Here is a 16,173-nt window from a genome sequence, read left to right as displayed (position 1 = left end):
ACCTCACAATAAAGTCTTTAGGTCAGGACAGAATCGCAATTTCTCCGAGGTAACTTCTTGGAGTCTGGCGTTCTCGGTCCTGCCACAAGGTTAAACTTAAAACTTTACCCTCGCTTGTTTAATGAACGTAAAAATGTTCCCATGGCGGCGGCCTGATCGCTCCTGTGGGGAAGAGTCTGGAGGTGTCCGAAACAAGGCACCAATGCCTGCCAAATGCGCCCCGAGGTCAACTCCGGTTTCTCGGCAGTAGCGATAGCTAAACATGCACCTGTATCTTCTTTCGTGATACAAGGATGTCGGCGGCACACTGGCAATGAGCTCAGACCAAAGTTTCATGTGTCCAGAAGTTTCGAGGCTATGTCTGGTGAGACGATCAGCCGCTTGCAATGGAATCATAGGAATGAGCGTCGGTATGAGTGCCGATCACATTGTTAGGCAGGAGACAACCCACGTAAGGGTCTTTGCGCCATTCACTAATGATTCTACCGGTAAATGTTGATGAATAAGTTTGACCCACATACGCCATCAACAATGTGTGCCATGAGCCTATGTCTCCCGAGAATGAAAAGGAGAGATATTTTTCGGCCGTAATCGCAAGTGACTGTCAGGCTGATGGAAGATTTCCTCGGGGAGGGTATTTGACAATGTATGTATGTAGCTTCTGCTACTGGTCCGATGATGACTATCCGTTTCACCTTATTTCCGCCTTCTTTTGTATGTCCACGAAGATCATGTTCCCGATACAACCGCGGTCGAAAATACGTAAACCGTGGCGACTACATGACAAGGACTCTGTATGCATCCGACGACAAACACCAATTTGGGAGAAACAATCACACTCACCGAGATTATATGTCCACCATAAACCTCACGAATAGTAGTATCCACAGCCTTGGAGTATGAACTCAAAACCATTACGTTAGAGTATACACGAGGTAAGCCACTTGAAGCGCAGAGAACGACGACATTGGAACTCACGTCCAGGTCTCGCGCTGTGACCATACACCATGAGAGATAAGAAATTCAAGGATCCCAGCTGTATGGACAATTGTAATGATGGCTGTCGCAGCATGTCGAAGTATACCGAACTTAGCGTTGTTCGTTGAGGAGAGATGGAGTTTTAAGGCTGTGCACGCACCATCTATGTTCAGTGTACGATACGGCAGTCTCCGAATTCCTTTTCCCGACGCTTGGTCAGACAAACATCTTACGAGCCTTTCTGATGATTTATATCACCTATGCGATGTTGTTTCCCTTGAGCACCATACTCTAAAAGCTGAAAATGCCCCAACACAGGCCACGAAAAGCTTCTGGTCTACAAACTTTGGGTCATCCGCTCAACACTGGTCCTTGTGTGGTACTATAGCTCATCTGAAAATCTCGAGACCGGATCCTAGCTACTTCAGCATCAACATTAGACCCTGATACCTTGCCTGGGTGGGTAAGACGTCTTCCTCGATGGGCGCCCGACGAAATCGTCGAACCATAGTATCCCGACAGCACGGCGCGGAAATTTCCGGTAGTCTTACTACACGGCGCCAGTGCTACACCTTGCCTTGGTATAATTTCAAGTCAGTTCCCAGAAGGTTCAATTACGCTCGTTTTCTGCTGACAGTTCCCCATTGCTCGTCGTCGATCCTCCTGCTATGGCGGAAAATAAACGCTCCCTCGCACATCCACATTGCATTCCTAAGTCCAGCCTCAGTCTTCTACATCCGACACACGCCAATTCCTCGTCCGCACCTTCAATCAAGCCTTCAATCTCCATATACTTAGTGAAACGCGTCATCAAATTTAGCTCCCCATAACACCGAGGGGCACAAGCGAAAGCAAAGGCCTTACTAATATGAACGAATCCTTCTTGAATCGCTTGCCAGGAAAACGCGCTGGTTCTGTCATCGACTTGTGGTCATTGAGTGCAATTTACTCGACGACGAATGGACTCGTCAGCTTCGGCTTCGGCTAGTCTTTTGCACCGGTGTTTCAGCACGAAGTCTCATGCAAACCACATGCTCTCAAGGCTGTCATATTCGTCTGACGAACGAACGCGTCAGCTGGCCGGCACTCTGCCCCGTGGGACTAATTAGCCCCTAAAACAGACCTCTGTGCCGTTAAATACGGGGGTGTCGCCAGCTTCTAACCGCGTACACATCTTCAACATTCGCCACTTCGATGCTACTTTCACCGACTTTCTCGATCTTGTTACTTCAAGCTGCCTCCTCTCTGGCGATACCAGGAAGTGTGGTTAAGCGTGCTGATCCTGTGGTGCAGCTGGACGACACGACAGTCACAGGAATCGCTAACGGGACTGTGAACCAGTTCTTGGGCATTCCGTTCGCTCAGCCTCCGTACGTACGTGACCTAGTAATGTGACATGGCTGGTAACAATGTTTTTCTCCAGCGTTGGATCCCTGCGCTTCCAGCTCCCACGACCACTACCCAGCTATAATGAAAGTTTCCCCGCAACCGCATACGGGCCAGTGTGCCCTCAGCAAGCGTTTAATCTGACTATACCTAGTGATTTACCTGCTGAGACTCAGGAAGTCTTGGAGGTTATGAATTCCGGGAGCACTCGTACGATCTCAGAGGACTGTAAGCGCCTTTGTGTTTCTGCACATCGTAGGTGATTCTCATGCAATATCGACGTATACAGGTCTGAGCCTGAACGTTATTGCACCGGCTAACGCATCTGTGGGATCCAAACACCCTGTGATTGTGGTACGTTCCGCATACACTAATGTTAAACGACTGGCTCACGGTCCTATTAGTGGATATTCGGTGGTATGTTTCAAACTATCGTACCCTTACCTTCCTTCACGCCCATCTCATTGCACAGGCGGGTTTGAGGCTGGGGACCCCGCCGCGTACGTTTTCACTCCATATCTATGACTTCCGCTAAGATGTGACGCTTTACAGCACCGATGGCTCAGTGATTGTTAACAAAAGCATCGACCTCGGAGTTCCTGTTGTGTATGTGAGCATCAATTACCGGTAAGCATGATGTCTCTAAGAGTGACCTCGTGCTGATCAAAATATTGGTCCAGTGTAAACGGTGCGTCTCGGTTTCTACCTCAAGAACTAGAGCACTAAAGTGCTGATTACCCTAGCGTTTGGCTTCTTGGCTGGCAAAGAGGTTCAAGAGGCAGGAATCGGCAATCTCGGTTTACAAGATCGTGAGTATAAGACCCACATCAATATGGGAGCCCATGCTGACAAAATGATGCAGAGCGCCTTGCACTGAAGTGGATCCAGCGCTACATCGGCCAATTTGGCGGAGATCCTTCCAAGGTCACGATGTAAGTTTACTGTACCTACCTCTTGAAGGTTGTAAGCATCCTTAATTGACGCACCATCATTAAATAGCTGGGGAGAGAGTGCAGGCGCGATCTCTGTCGCCCTCCAGATGGTAACGAACAGCGGAAATGCCGAGGGACTTTTCCGTGCTGCTTTCATGCAATCTGGGTCACCGATTCCGGTTGGCGATATCGCTCACGGGCAGGTGTACTATGATTCTCTGGTCAACCAAACAGGATGCTCAAACTCATCTGACACGTTGAAATGTCTTCGTGGTGTGCCTTATGATACGCTGATGGACGCGGTCAACAACACGCCTAACATCTTCTCTTACCAGGTGCGTGTTTGCATATAGATACTCGTCGCTTTGGTGTACGGCTTACACCAATACATGATAGTCCTTATCATTAGCATGGCTACCACGCGTAGATGGTATATTCCTCACCGATGATCCCCAGCAGCTCGTTCTGCAAGGCTCGGTCGCTGACGTTCCCTTCGTCACTGGAGACTGCAACGATGAGGGCACAATATTCTCATTCGCAAACCTCAATGTAACGTAAGTCCGTAAACTTGGTTTCACATCAGCATCAATGCACTGACGCTCTGTGTATCTCAGCACGGACGATGAGTTCCTCACCTACATACAAATGTACTATACCCCCGGTGCCTCAGTCGACGAAGTAAAGCAGATCCTGGACCTATATCCACAAGATCCAGCCGATGGATCGCCGTTCAATACATCTGACCAGAATGCGCTAACGCCCCAATCTAAACGTCTCGCGGCATTTCAGGGTGACGCGATATTCCAGGGCCCACGTCGTTCCTTCTTGCAGCAGCGGGCTGGAAAACAGGAGACATGGTCGTTCTGTAAGTCCTTACTATGCGTCCCCGTATCCATGGTGTTAACGTTTGGCGCAGTGAGCAAGCAATCAAAGGCACTACCTTACCTTGGCTCTGTAAGTTTTCCTCTGTATTTTTAGCGTAATTCACCAACAGCTGCCGCCCCGTTTGCAGTACCACGGCTCCGACATGGAGAGCATCTGGGGAGACGGAGCCATGTCCGATTACTTCCTCCGCTTTGTTACAAATCTCGATCCGAACGGCAACACCAGTATTAACTGGCCGAGGTACACGTTAGACTCGCCGAACATGCTCACTCTCCTTGATGGGTCTATCCCGCTCCAGATCACGCAGGATGATTATCGCGTTGAGGCGATGCGGGGTGTTAGTGGGCTTATGCTAAAGTATCCTTTGTGAGGTAGTGGGCCTGGGAGCGGCTGTGGGCGTGCGTTGATACAGCCTCTAGATAATTGATCTTTGGCATTGTGGTGTAATACATAGAATACTAGGACATCGAATAACTTTCAACGTAGTAATCAGCGTCTTTCGTGTGTTTATGCCCGTTATCACATTTGCATTATCACTAGGTAGGACTCGGATTACTGCATAGATTAATTGCTGTTTTTGTCTTCAACAAGTCTTCACAACAGAGTTTTTCGTACTTGATCAGGGGGAATAGAAGAATTGGGAAAATATTCATCGAAGTAAAAGCAGCATTAATATTGGAACCTCAATCGATAATGAGCCTAGCTGGCACTGCAGACAAACTGTGATTTTTCCATTATGAGAAGTGATTGAAGAAGGCGGCCAGATGAAAGCCTTTTTCACCCATCTTTTGCTGTGTGAAAGGTTACTCGAAAGTCAAACTTTTGCCTCGGAGTTTGCATCTTTGCGAGGAGAGATTAGATAGAAACACGTCCAAATCAGGAAGGTACAGTCCAAATTCGGTAACCCGCCCAATTTACCAGCGTAAAACTGACGCAAATGTCGGCTAAAAGAATACCTTTTCTTGTGCAAAAGGGGATTCCAAAACTCGGAGGAAAAGGCTTTCATCTCGCCGCCTCTTTCTCTCGGTTTCATCCCGGGTAAAATCGCCGTTTGTCTGCAGTGTGGTAGACAAGCTAGAGCCGGTGGCTGTGTCTACACCCATCAAAAAATTCAAGCTCCGCCATGGCGACGCCCGAACCACCTTTCTCGCCGTGACGTCGTGGTCGAGCTGCTACTTGGACGCGTTCTCTCCACAAAGCGCTATTATTCATAATACCCGGGCAACACCAGACTCTGATTCGAGGAATGACTAGATGATAGAAGTTTCTGGATGCCGAACACCCCGAACGAGACCAGAGCACTTCTGATAATCCCTGACGATGCTCGGTACACCTAGGCGCGCAGGCGCCATCCTCCAGTTCTGTGGGGGACAACGTCAACCATCTCTCGGAGACTGTGGTGTTACCTACCTCATTCAGCGTCATTTCCGTCATAGCTCCATCATCTATCCGGTTGATCGCCTCTGGACGAGCGTTGACAGAATCCACCGAGAAGCTGACAGACATGGAGTGGAGTTTTCCTATTTCTCCTTCGACAATTCGTCATTATCGGAGCCTCTCTGCCAAACGTTATCACATGCATGTGCCTGCGGGGCTTACTCTAGTCGATGTCGGACGACCAACGTCGCGAGGGCGTGTTGGACATGGGCCACGACAGCTAGACCAGAACAGCGTATGACGTCACCCCGGCGCCTCCGCCACTACGTCATCCCGATCTCAGCGTTCCGCCTTCAACATGTGTACTCGGTGCCCTGCCTTCACAGCACTGAAGCGGGGTCGGGCTGGGGTATATAAATTCGAGATTCGTCGGCAATGGTTCAACACTCACAACTCAACCAACCCAACTCTCATACAATCCTCATCACAACCTTAACTTATTTCTCATCACCATGTCCAACTACAACGAGCCCAAGTGCGTCGTCTCTCTTCCCCTCTGTTATGCCTTCTGAACGCATCCGCTGACATGTTCTCTGAGCAGCAAGACCACAGGCCAGTACCACTCCATGAAGGGCAACGCCGTCGAGGCGATCGGAAACCTCACCGGCGCCCAGTCATGGACGCAGTCCGGCAAGGAAGAGCACGCCGCGGGCGAGACCGAGTACAAGGCCTCACAGGCCAAGGGCTACGCCGAGGGCGCCAAGGACCGCGCCGGCGGCTACAAGGACAGCGTCGTCGGCGCCGTCACTGGCGACAAGTCCCAGCAGGCACAGGGTGAGTAACACCATTCATTTCGAGGCAGACTTGGATTGCGAGCGAGGTGCTGACGTTTACTGTGTTCTGTTTTGCACAGGCAACGTTCGCAATGAGCAGGGCCAGGCCCAGCAGGACTTCAACAAGAACGCTTCATAGGCGGCGCCGGAATATACCATCGTTGACGCCCATGCAAACGCGCATATGTACTATATCAGTCATAGTGTAACATAACCTGTAGCCCATAATAACAGCTTCACCAAACCTTCACCAAACGCTACAACTTGTTGCGGCTGAGTATCTTCGTGGGGCACATCGTCAACCTTACTTGTGACCGCACTTGCATCTAAAAACCTGCATTGCGTTCCCCGCGACTTGGCCGTGTATGGTTCCAAGAGAAGAACTTAAGAGGTTATATTTATGCTATCTTATCGTCACATGCAACACGCTCTGAGCATTGTGCTGATCAAGTCTGATCGTCTGTCAGTCCATCAAATCACGCTTGTCGGGTACACTGGATCCATTCCATGGATCACCTGCTGTGCGATACATCATAATGTTTGAGACCAGTGATCCGCGGATGCTGCATACAACGACCATAATACTACCTGAGTGTCGAGAGCTGAAAACGGATTCAAGATGTTGTAGGCTATCCAAGAGGTAAATAACGATTATAAACTGGTCCATCAAATGAGACAGACGGACGGACGGACGGACGAAAATCACAGGTCCGCGTCGTAACGGCCTTCTCCTCGGAGCACCGATCCCGATACCCGACCTACCGTTGCAGCTCTGTGTACCGAGGTCTCTGCGACAAGAGGTGATGAAGCGCCCAGTGTATCAGCGATCGCGATCGTCGGTGGACACTTGTCGTGGACCGCAAGGAGTCTCGAAGGCTTCGAGTGAGCACGCACGACTCGGACGGCGCCGCCCTCTCAGTCCAGACGCGTCGTAGGTGTCACCTGGTGGCGTTTCGGGCTGCCTCAGCCTAGGACCTAAATCGTTGTCCGAGTCTCGCGTCGGCTCTGCGATGGCGGGCTCGAGCACCAGGGGCAGATGATGGTCGTCGCCGTATATAAACCTGGGTAGTCGTTCGTCTGGTCTTCAGCACCTTTCCGCTTCCTCACTCTCACATCACATCACATCACATCACATCATAGCCAATCACCCAAACCAAACCACCACCGTCGTCATCATGTCTTCCAACAGCTACACCCAGCCCAGGTTCGTCCCTCTGCCTTGACCATGCCCTTGTATCCACACAGCTTATCGCCCCCCCGCTGACACCACCCACAGCAAGACCAACGGCCAGCTGCGCTCCATGAAAGGCACGGCCGTCGAGGCCGTCGGCAACGCGACCGGCGCGCAGTCGTGGCAGAAATCAGGCAAGGACGAGCACGCCGAGGGCGAGGCGGAGCACAAGGCCGCGCAAGCTAAAGGGCGCGCGGAGGGGACCAAGGACCGCGCGATGGGGTACAAGGACAGTGTCGTGGGTGCGGTGACGGGGGACAAGGGGCAGCAGGCTTCTGGTGAGTCGCTGGTCTGCGCTGTGACTGGTCTGAATGGGGATGGTGTGCTGACTGGGGTGTTCGATGGTGTAGGGAATGCGAGGAATGAGAAGGGGCAGGCGCAGCAGGATATGAACAAGAGCTCTTGATGGTCGGGCAGGACAAGGGCAGGTGGGTACGGGCGGGGGATGATGCGATGATGATCGATTGAAGGAGATGGGGTGTATTCCACGCAGTGAATGAGGGGGGTTAATATGCTATGATGTACATGTTTGCGCTTGGGCTACTATACATTTCGAAGGAGTTAAAATCTGATTGACATGACCTGGTACGAACATGAGTCGAACGATTTCATTCAAGGCAAGCGAATGCGCTGCTCACCTAGAGATCCAGCTCCTCTCTGAGTGTCTCGACAGCCGCCTCGTCCGCCCACTCCACGCTCTTGCTCCCGTCCGTGCTCTTCGCCTCATTGAGGCGACCCAGCACTTTGAGCAGCTTTCCCTCCCTGCTCGCCCCATCCTCGCCCATATCCGTCATATACTCCCACCTGGCCGTCTCCGGCAGGCTCATGAGAATACTCTCGATCCGCGCACTGGGCGTCTGCAGCCCGAACTTGGTCCCGCGGTCGTAAATCAGATTGAACTCGACGTATCGCCCGCGGCGGAGGAGCTGCCACCTTCTTTCCTCTTCGCTGTACGGCGCGTCCATGCGGCGCCGCAGGATGGGGACGTAGGACGGGAGGAAAGAGTCGCCGCATGCCTTGATGAAGTCGAAGATGGCGGACTGCGTGGTGGGGCGGTCGGAGGCGTCGGGCAGGCGGGGGTGCGGCTCGGTGGAGAGGTCGTCGAAGAAGATTCCGCCGATGCCGCGCGTCTCGCGTCGGTGCGGGATGTAGAAGTATTCGTCGCACCAGCGCTTGAACGCCGGGTAAATCTGCTTGTATGCGTCGTCCCCAGAGCCAGAGCACGCCTCCTTGAGAGTGCCGTGGAAGTGCGTGGCGTCCTCGGGGTAGAGATAGTTGGGTGTGAGATCGGAGCCGCCGCCGAACCACCACGCGACTACTTCTGGCTGCTGGCCGTCTTTGGATTCTTCTTTGGTGATCTCAAAGTAGCGGTAGTTGAGGTGCACGGTTGGCGCGTGCGGGTTGCGTGGGTGCACAACGAGGGAGAGGCCACCTGCGAAGAACGGGAGGCTGCTCACACCGTCGTAAGGGATCGAGGAGTGGTCTGCGCGCATTTGTTGGATGGCGGGGGGTGGGAGCTTGCCGTGCACGAGGGAGATGTTGACACCTGCTTTTTCGAGGACTGTCTCGACGTCAGAGGAAGATGAGATGTTGCGAGAGGAGAAGGTGCAGGAGATGCCGCGCCCGCCTGCGGGGCGAATCCACTCGTCGCGTTTGAAGCGCGGAGGATCATTAGCGAGCGAGGGGTTGTGGGCGAGCTCAATAGCCTCGAACTCGGCGATAATCCTGTCTTGAAGGTCGAGGATGTAGTCCTCAACATTCTGTCGCATGTTGGGGTCTGCCATGGCTTTGGTGAAAATCAAAGAGGGTGAGATGCTGATGGCCTAAATCTTAGAAACGAATATGAGTAGCAAGCGCCGACCTTGGCCGACTTGGGAGTCCAGACGACATCGCCGGCGATACCATCGGGAAAGAGCCGGGTCAGCGCGCCGGTCACGTCGTAATGCTAGTTACACAGGTGTCACAAATTAGTAACAGAGTCACCAGCACGTCACGCGGATCTCAAGTCACGTCCTTGGGCGAGATAACGCCCCCTGCTCACGGACCGTGTCCGAAGATCTCTACAACACACTCCCACCCCCGTCTACTTCGCTTCCCCCACCCGCCTCTTCTCCTCTTGCTTCATCTTTCTTCATCTTTACAGACTCGAACAAAAACAACACAACATGGACGCCAGATTACGTCGCGTCAACAAGGAAATCTCAGGTGTCGTGCACTTCACTCTCCAGATCGCGCGCCCGATAGTCTGGCCTGACCCTGGCCTCTGCTCTCTTGCCTCCACGTGGTGTCCTCCTGCTCCCTAGATTGCAAGAATGACAAAACTTCCAACATAACCATTGATCTCATTGGCGACTCGCCGTTCCACCTCAAAGGCTCGTTCCCTGGACCATCAGGCACGCCGTATGAGGGCGGCCACTTCGAGGTGGTCAGTACAACCTTCTCGACCTCTCACCTGGATGCTGATACGCGCATTCCCCAGGACATCGCGATCCCCGAATCGTACCCCTTCCAACCCGTCAAAATGAAGTTCATCACCAAAGTCTACCACCCGAACGTCTCCTCCGCCTCGGGCGCCATCTGCCTCGACATCCTCAAGGACGCCTGGTCGCCTGTCCTCACGCTGAAGAGCACCCTGATCTCGCTGCAGTCGCTGCTGTGCTCGCCCGAGCCCAATGACCCGCAGGACGCCGAGGTCGCGAAGCACTACACGACGAGCAAGAAGAGCTTTGAGGATACCGCGCGCTATTGGACCCAGGTGTATGCCGGCGCGGGTAAGGGCAAGGGTAGTGCGGCCGGTGGCGCAGTCGGCGCGACGGAGGCGCCCAAGAACGAGGTCGCAATCGCGGGGCTGGAGGAGGTGCATGTGGGCAAGTTCGAGAAGCTGGGGTTCGAGCGCGGTAAAGTGGTGAGCTTTCCTCGAATCGAAGTGGCGTCTTTGGGTGCTTGTTGCTGAGACGGCTGCTTATCCTGCAGATCGATGTTCTCCGGCGGCTGAACTACCGCGGGAGCAACGTCACCAACATACACGATGACAGGATCGTCCAGGAGCTGCTCAAGTGATCCTCGCAGGTGCAGAGATGGGCTCGATCCACGCATCCTCCTCCGCCTCGATCGGCCGGACCGGCTCTTCGGACCGAACGGGTCATCCCTCACTTGCATCACGCCTCTCCTGATGATCTCGCCTCTTGCCTCCCCCATCCCGCCCTTCGACAATGCTCTCCATTACGTCCGTCCATTTGCAAACCTGTACACTGTACATACTCAAACGCATACTCGCTGTCTGTTGCAATAATACCTCATCCACATGTGGACGTGCCCGTGACGCTCAAGCCGAGGAAGATCAACAACCTCGGGCCGCTCTGCAGAAGCATCAATACAGTTTCGTTTTAAGGTTCAGGCTGAGCTGCGTGAGGCCAGCTCAATTGCAACGTAGTCGCGGGGTCGTTGCCCATGATCACCATGCGCGTTAACGTTAGAGTATACACGCGGTTTGCGTGCTCTGCATCGTCGTCATCGGCTACTCAGCGACAGCCGTCGGTAAGTCCCCTCCAGCAGCTCATTCAGTTCGACGTTCACCGCCGCCACCCGGTGCGTGCTGCAATTAGATAGCCATCGTATACAGTACCTTGCCGGTCATCTGCATGCAGCTTCTTCCTTGCTACTTGTCCGCTATCCCGGTGTATCGGCGCGTGTCCTGTGGTCTTATCGGATTGATGCAGACAAGTCATCGCTATTATGTAGCCAAGACGAACGGGTGATGGTACTATCCGATGACGTTGACGTTACTACCGAAGGCGATCTGCTTCAGAGCTGTATACGAAGAAATGTTGGTAGACTCCAACAACGTGTATCATCATGCGTCCATCCATGCATAAGAATATGCAACGACTGAGAGTGGAGCACCCTTGTAGGTGTGTACACTTAGTGGGCGAGGTTTATAAACACGTGTCAAAGTCTGCTAGGACATACGCTTACAGTTTCTTGTACAACACCTTCACGTTTACACGTACGCACGAGCACCGCGGGTGCCGCGACCGCGTCTTAACAGTTTTGTTTTGTTTGGAGAAGTATTATACAAATACAGATCTTCTCTCAGCTCTAGCACACGCTAATATACGTGACCGTCCACTGACAGATCAGCTTTCGTTGTTGACAGGCATCCCTCGACGACATTCAGTCATATTGAGTAGTTCTACCCTGATTGAGTTGGTATCCTTTGTTATCCCAATTTCCGGTTTCCTGGAGGCTCTATATTTGGAGGAACTCTCTGGAGTCTCTTTGGTCCACGCTATGCGTCTGTACTGGAGCTAGTTTCACCGGGATCAAGTTAGCGAAGGATTTGGTAACATAATTTCCGTTCAACGCAGTGGGTGTCTCATCGTTGCTCTCTGTGCCTTTTTTCCAAAATTATAAACCAAGCTTGGCAAAATCTTGGAGTTACAGTCTTGGCTACAATATCCTCAAAACGCGGCCCGATCCTGGAAGGGTTGTGTCACGCGTAGCTTTCCTATCATACCTCATGTACACAGCCTTACATACTCTGGGCTTTTGAACATCTGTCCTGTCGGGAAGTACTCTGATGAACTTACGTGAAGATTTTGAAGCTGTTCTTAGGTACCTACGGTAGGTGCTATATTCCGGATGGGCTGACCTAGCTGCTGCCTGTGGCCTTTGATACAACTGATGCCGCTTCGAGCAGCCATCGGGACCAAAGCACACATGCATGCGACATTGACATCGTTCTGTTAGTCTTACGGGCTTGTCTTGGCTCTTATTTCCTGCCAATCGTACGGAGCGCCTTACTAATTGATTGCATCATATATAGGTGCCTGCTTCATAGTATGTGCGATCAGCAGACTCATCTTGGCTGGCTCCCGGTCTGAGTACTCGCCGATGATGCTGACTATAGGCATGGTGTGTACCCGGTTACATGAAGTCTATATTTGAGGACGCCGCAAGGTGAGGAGCACCGCATTTTATCTCGGCAGTTTGGACATATTTACGACGTTCTTTATGACAGCTCGCCGTGGCCGCTTGCATTGTTCCGCCTTACCTGGTATATGAAATACTCATCTTAGAATAACATCCGAGTGGATGCGGAAGCACCCGCCACCTCGTGCTGGACACCACCATCTTTCGACGGCCGCGATCAGCGGAAACATGCGCAAAGCTGCACGGAATGTTTGCCCTTTCCCTCCGTACCTGCAGATCATGACGCATACGCACTGGAAATAAACATTGCAGATGGGTGCGGGGTAGGCGAGTGGCGCACATACACGACGCGATCGGTAAGCCGGGCCCAAGTTCGGCTCATATTTAAGCTTTTGTCTGCTTTTGCACGACGAATACCCAGGCACGCCGGTCCAAGCCTAGGGCTGGCTGTCCCTGCGGCGACCGGTTCCTCGGCCTCGGAAACTCAATCGTTCACTACAGGCAGTGGCACGTTGAATGTTGAATCAGCTTGGAGTCGGTCGGAGCTCGGCCGTGGTTGTGGGTTCGAGTAGGTTAAAGTTTTGTTGCATTTGAACTTGCTCAATGATGTCAAAGGCAACGGCAGCCTGAGCTGTTAGAGCTTACTGGAGGTTTTAGATGCGGCCGTCGCAGACGGGGAGACGTAGTATGCCACGTGTTTTCGGTGATCGTCGGGGTCATTCTTGTTTTTAGCGTACCTGTCCCTTGCATCATTGTGCTGCTACAGTAGATGATAACGATCTATTACTCCAATAGTATTCTGTTCGCCGTTTAGCATCGCATAGAATGGTTTGACGTGATGTATCATGTATGATGCACAATCCACGATGGATAGACTAGATAATCCGAGTTCTTATCAGTTTGACTATCGGCTACGTCATAATGGCTTCTTACATCCGGAAGGAGCTGGAAAACTGTAGGTTGCGGGGCCATCGAAGCCATAGGTAGAAGTATCAAAGTCTAAATATGCTTTCAACGTTCCAGACGCCTATGAAAATAGGTAGAAGGAGCATAATACACGTGTGGCTAATGAAAACGGCACAACATAGTTTGAACGATCAGGTATGACGAGTAGAATGGTGATAGTGCATGGGATTGAAGGATACCATGAGACAGAAACTAAGGAAGTCAATAGACCGGCGAGAGACAGCGGTAGACAGTGCAACAGTGGTACGACATACTGTCTTGGCTATGAACCAAGGGCCGCGGCGCCAACTAGAAATAGCGGCATTTTCGCATGACCTGGGTTTCCATAACCAAACAGTACGCCGGAACAACGAAGGCTCCTGGTGACTCCGAGGCTTCAGCCTGGGGGGATGAGACCAATGAGGATGGATCGGGGGGAGGAAGAATGAATTCTCTGACCTTAGTACCGTCGTTCATAGCCTCCTTTATACCCGCAGCTCGATGCACCGCCCGATAAATGTCAAGAAAGATATCCGTCGGAGAGTAAGCATCGTTTAATCAGATGACCGGTACGACAAGCGTCTCGTAACCCTGGCGCACCATCACAAGGAAAAGTAGCGATAAACGCGGATAGATCGTGACCAGAAACTAAGGGCACACCGGGACTGATCCCTTCTTGCAATTAGGTTTGCTGTCCTGGTGGAGCTGCCATGTCCGTTCCGGGCCTGCTGTCACGGAGAACAGACTTGATATTAGCGTGCCTGTGCATCGTCCTTTCCACGATGTTCTAGGACAAGACAGACTTGGATGAGGACCTTCCCATTGTGTGACGGGGTGAGGGCAGGGTCGTGATGTCGCCTTCGTCACGAGGCTAAAAGTGGGTTGTTAGATGCGGGCTGACCAGCCTTGTGGGCGCAAATAAGGGGAACATAGCAAACACTGTTTGAGATCACCTCGTGATGGATTATCTTGCCACGTTGCAGCCCGACAGCAATGTGATGTCCGCTCTGATGAGGGATATTCTGTTCGCGGAGTGCAGCTTCGCCGCAAATCTATTCAGTTAGCTTATTTCCTGAAGTCTAAAACGTCTGTCATGACGCGTTTGTGCATCCACAAGCGCAAAGTTGAGTGGATAACAACATTAGCGCTTTGCAAATTGCGCTGACTATCATCGGTATGCGGCCCGTATTTAAGTGCGCTTCGCCAAAACGGCAGACATGGAAAACCAGGTCGATTAGTGTCGTCTGAAGGATAATATATAATAGGACAGGGAATGTGTCAAAACGACCTCAAAATTTGTATTTTTCCATGTACCCATTTCACGGCTGTGATATACGTGTCATCTGAGCAGAAAGAGATCAGCGAACCTCTGAGCGCGCTGTCACGCACTCACCGCCAGATTTTGGGAACCGAGAAGAGCGACTATCGCTCGACTAACTCTCAAAGATCCATCCGAATCCGAACGTACTCTACGGGTCCCTTGTAAAAGCGAGGCCCAAATGGGCTTAACCCGCGTTTCTGATACCAATCAAGGCTGGATGTGCGAGCATCACACCATATCGTCTTTGCGCCCATCCTGACCTTGGCAAAATCGCAGACATGCCTCAGTAGTTCTGTGCCTATCCCGCGCCCCTGATAACTAGAAGCACAAGCGAATTTGCGGAAGCGTACGGCGCGTGGGCTTTCAGACGTGGAGGTAATGCTGGGCTGAGGTGATACCTCTGCAGGGACTCCTTCTTCGAAGAGCGATATCACAGCGACAAGTTGGTCATCCGAAGGGAGGAAGGCGCCGAAGTGGTGACCGACTGCATCTTCCGGAAGTATGACATATTCTAGTGGCTTGTCCGGCCACAAGATGGAGTGGCGTAGTTCCATGGTTACTTTGGCCTCTATAGAACGGATTTTGACTGACCAGAGAGGAAACTATCAGTGATCTTCGCGAGCGGATTATAGCCACATTTACCGCTCCCATTGAACAAAAAACACTCACCTTGTACCGCTGCTTCTGCTTCTCCGATGATTGTCCTATCCATTGTTCCAGAACGATGCAGTATCATTCACCGGGAAGGAAGTGGGTGACAGGGGAGCAAACAATGTCAGCAACCGCGAGGCAAGCTGAGGATGTCGATGAGTGGACGGAGCGGACGGAGCGGGAGGAGTAAGGTTCAAATTTCCGCATTGGGAATATTTAGTCGACTTCGGAGCTTTTTCGGCTTCGCTTACTCCATCCCAGCTCGAAGGTGATAATGTGCATCAAATTGCCATCCACATCTCTCGCAACGTTTGAGCGTTCGCCAAACCCATTCGTCTTAGTTGGCCACGAATGACTGCCTTGAAGGTGCTAAACCTTCTCTGAAATAATTCACGCTTCGCTATTTCGCTTGTCCCGCAAATTGGCCTCGTTGCAAGCTGATTAATCGGCCCGTCATTTTTCTGCCGGCCCCTCTTGTCGCTTTCCACACAGGACCCAGGAAATCGGCCATTGCTTGCAAGCACAGGACCACGCCGTCAACTCTCTCAGCAACGGAAGGATCTTAGCATTCAGGCTGAAGAGAAACTCCCTTACGACCTCCTTTTGAATGATTTTTCATACCGCTCAAGATGTTCAGGAAGCAAACGACAGCCCCGCACTTTGCGCCCGCTTGGACCCCCAACTCTATCCAAAGAACCTGTG

General features: G+C 52.1%; 7 protein-coding genes across 7 annotated transcripts; 4 read left to right on the top strand and 3 right to left on the bottom strand.

Moving 5' to 3' along the window:
* Positions 1–2,172: 2,172 nt before the first annotated feature.
* On the top strand, positions 2,173–4,551 carry CONPUDRAFT_55462 (alpha beta-hydrolase; the record flags this gene model as incomplete). Its single annotated transcript, XM_007770012.1, has 13 exons — positions 2,173–2,348; positions 2,402–2,592; positions 2,654–2,718; positions 2,769–2,781; positions 2,837–2,864; positions 2,917–2,991; positions 3,085–3,173; positions 3,227–3,296; positions 3,364–3,631; positions 3,693–3,850; positions 3,911–4,165; positions 4,217–4,250; positions 4,309–4,551. The coding sequence occupies 13 exons, from the start codon at positions 2,173–2,175 to the stop codon at positions 4,549–4,551; spliced, it is 1,665 nt and encodes a 554-aa protein (XP_007768202.1).
* Positions 4,552–5,431: 880 nt separating this feature from the next.
* CONPUDRAFT_154074 (uncharacterized protein) lies at positions 5,432–5,687 on the bottom strand (the record flags this gene model as incomplete). Its single annotated transcript, XM_007770661.1, has 2 exons — positions 5,432–5,542; positions 5,592–5,687. The coding sequence occupies 2 exons, from the start codon at positions 5,685–5,687 to the stop codon at positions 5,432–5,434; spliced, it is 207 nt and encodes a 68-aa protein (XP_007768851.1).
* A 293-nt stretch (positions 5,688–5,980) lies between these two features.
* Positions 5,981–6,632, top strand: CONPUDRAFT_144268 (mismatched base pair and cruciform DNA recognition protein). Its single transcript, XM_007770660.1, has 3 exons — positions 5,981–6,093; positions 6,160–6,392; positions 6,472–6,632. Exons 1-3 carry the CDS (start codon positions 6,071–6,073, stop codon positions 6,528–6,530), a joined length of 315 nt encoding a protein of 104 aa, XP_007768850.1. The 5' UTR covers positions 5,981–6,070; the 3' UTR covers positions 6,531–6,632.
* Positions 6,633–6,879: 247 nt separating this feature from the next.
* Positions 6,880–8,053, top strand: CONPUDRAFT_165648 (uncharacterized protein). Its single transcript, XM_007770659.1, has 2 exons — positions 6,880–7,595; positions 7,668–8,053. The coding sequence occupies exons 1-2, from the start codon at positions 7,567–7,569 to the stop codon at positions 8,026–8,028; spliced, it is 390 nt and encodes a 129-aa protein (XP_007768849.1). The 5' UTR covers positions 6,880–7,566; the 3' UTR covers positions 8,029–8,053.
* A 15-nt stretch (positions 8,054–8,068) lies between these two features.
* Positions 8,069–9,529, bottom strand: CONPUDRAFT_82420 (Coproporphyrinogen oxidase). The gene is made up of 2 exons (XM_007770658.1): positions 8,261–9,529; positions 8,069–8,204 (listed from the first exon to the last, which is right to left on the bottom strand). The coding sequence occupies exon 1, from the start codon at positions 9,404–9,406 to the stop codon at positions 8,261–8,263; it is 1,146 nt and encodes a 381-aa protein (XP_007768848.1). The 5' UTR covers positions 9,407–9,529; the 3' UTR covers positions 8,069–8,204.
* A 203-nt stretch (positions 9,530–9,732) lies between these two features.
* On the top strand, positions 9,733–10,926 carry CONPUDRAFT_165646 (uncharacterized protein). The gene is made up of 4 exons (XM_007770657.1): positions 9,733–9,827; positions 9,926–10,047; positions 10,102–10,527; positions 10,596–10,926. Exons 1-4 carry the CDS (start codon positions 9,788–9,790, stop codon positions 10,680–10,682), a joined length of 675 nt encoding a protein of 224 aa, XP_007768847.1. The 5' UTR covers positions 9,733–9,787; the 3' UTR covers positions 10,683–10,926.
* A 3,863-nt stretch (positions 10,927–14,789) lies between these two features.
* CONPUDRAFT_124682 (GCN5-related N-acetyltransferase) lies at positions 14,790–15,374 on the bottom strand (the record flags this gene model as incomplete). Its single annotated transcript, XM_007770656.1, has 2 exons — positions 14,790–14,842; positions 14,893–15,374. One exon carries the CDS (start codon positions 15,372–15,374, stop codon positions 14,940–14,942), a length of 435 nt encoding a protein of 144 aa, XP_007768846.1. The 3' UTR covers positions 14,790–14,842; positions 14,893–14,939.
* Positions 15,375–16,173: the final 799 nt, after the last annotated feature.

Source organism: Coniophora puteana (genome assembly GCF_000271625.1).
Source record: "Coniophora puteana RWD-64-598 SS2 unplaced genomic scaffold CONPUscaffold_6, whole genome shotgun sequence".
NCBI classification, from domain to species: domain Eukaryota; kingdom Fungi; phylum Basidiomycota; class Agaricomycetes; order Boletales; family Coniophoraceae; genus Coniophora; species Coniophora puteana.
Note: the sequence above shows the minus strand (reverse complement) of the source record. Positions and strands in the feature narration are given on the sequence as shown.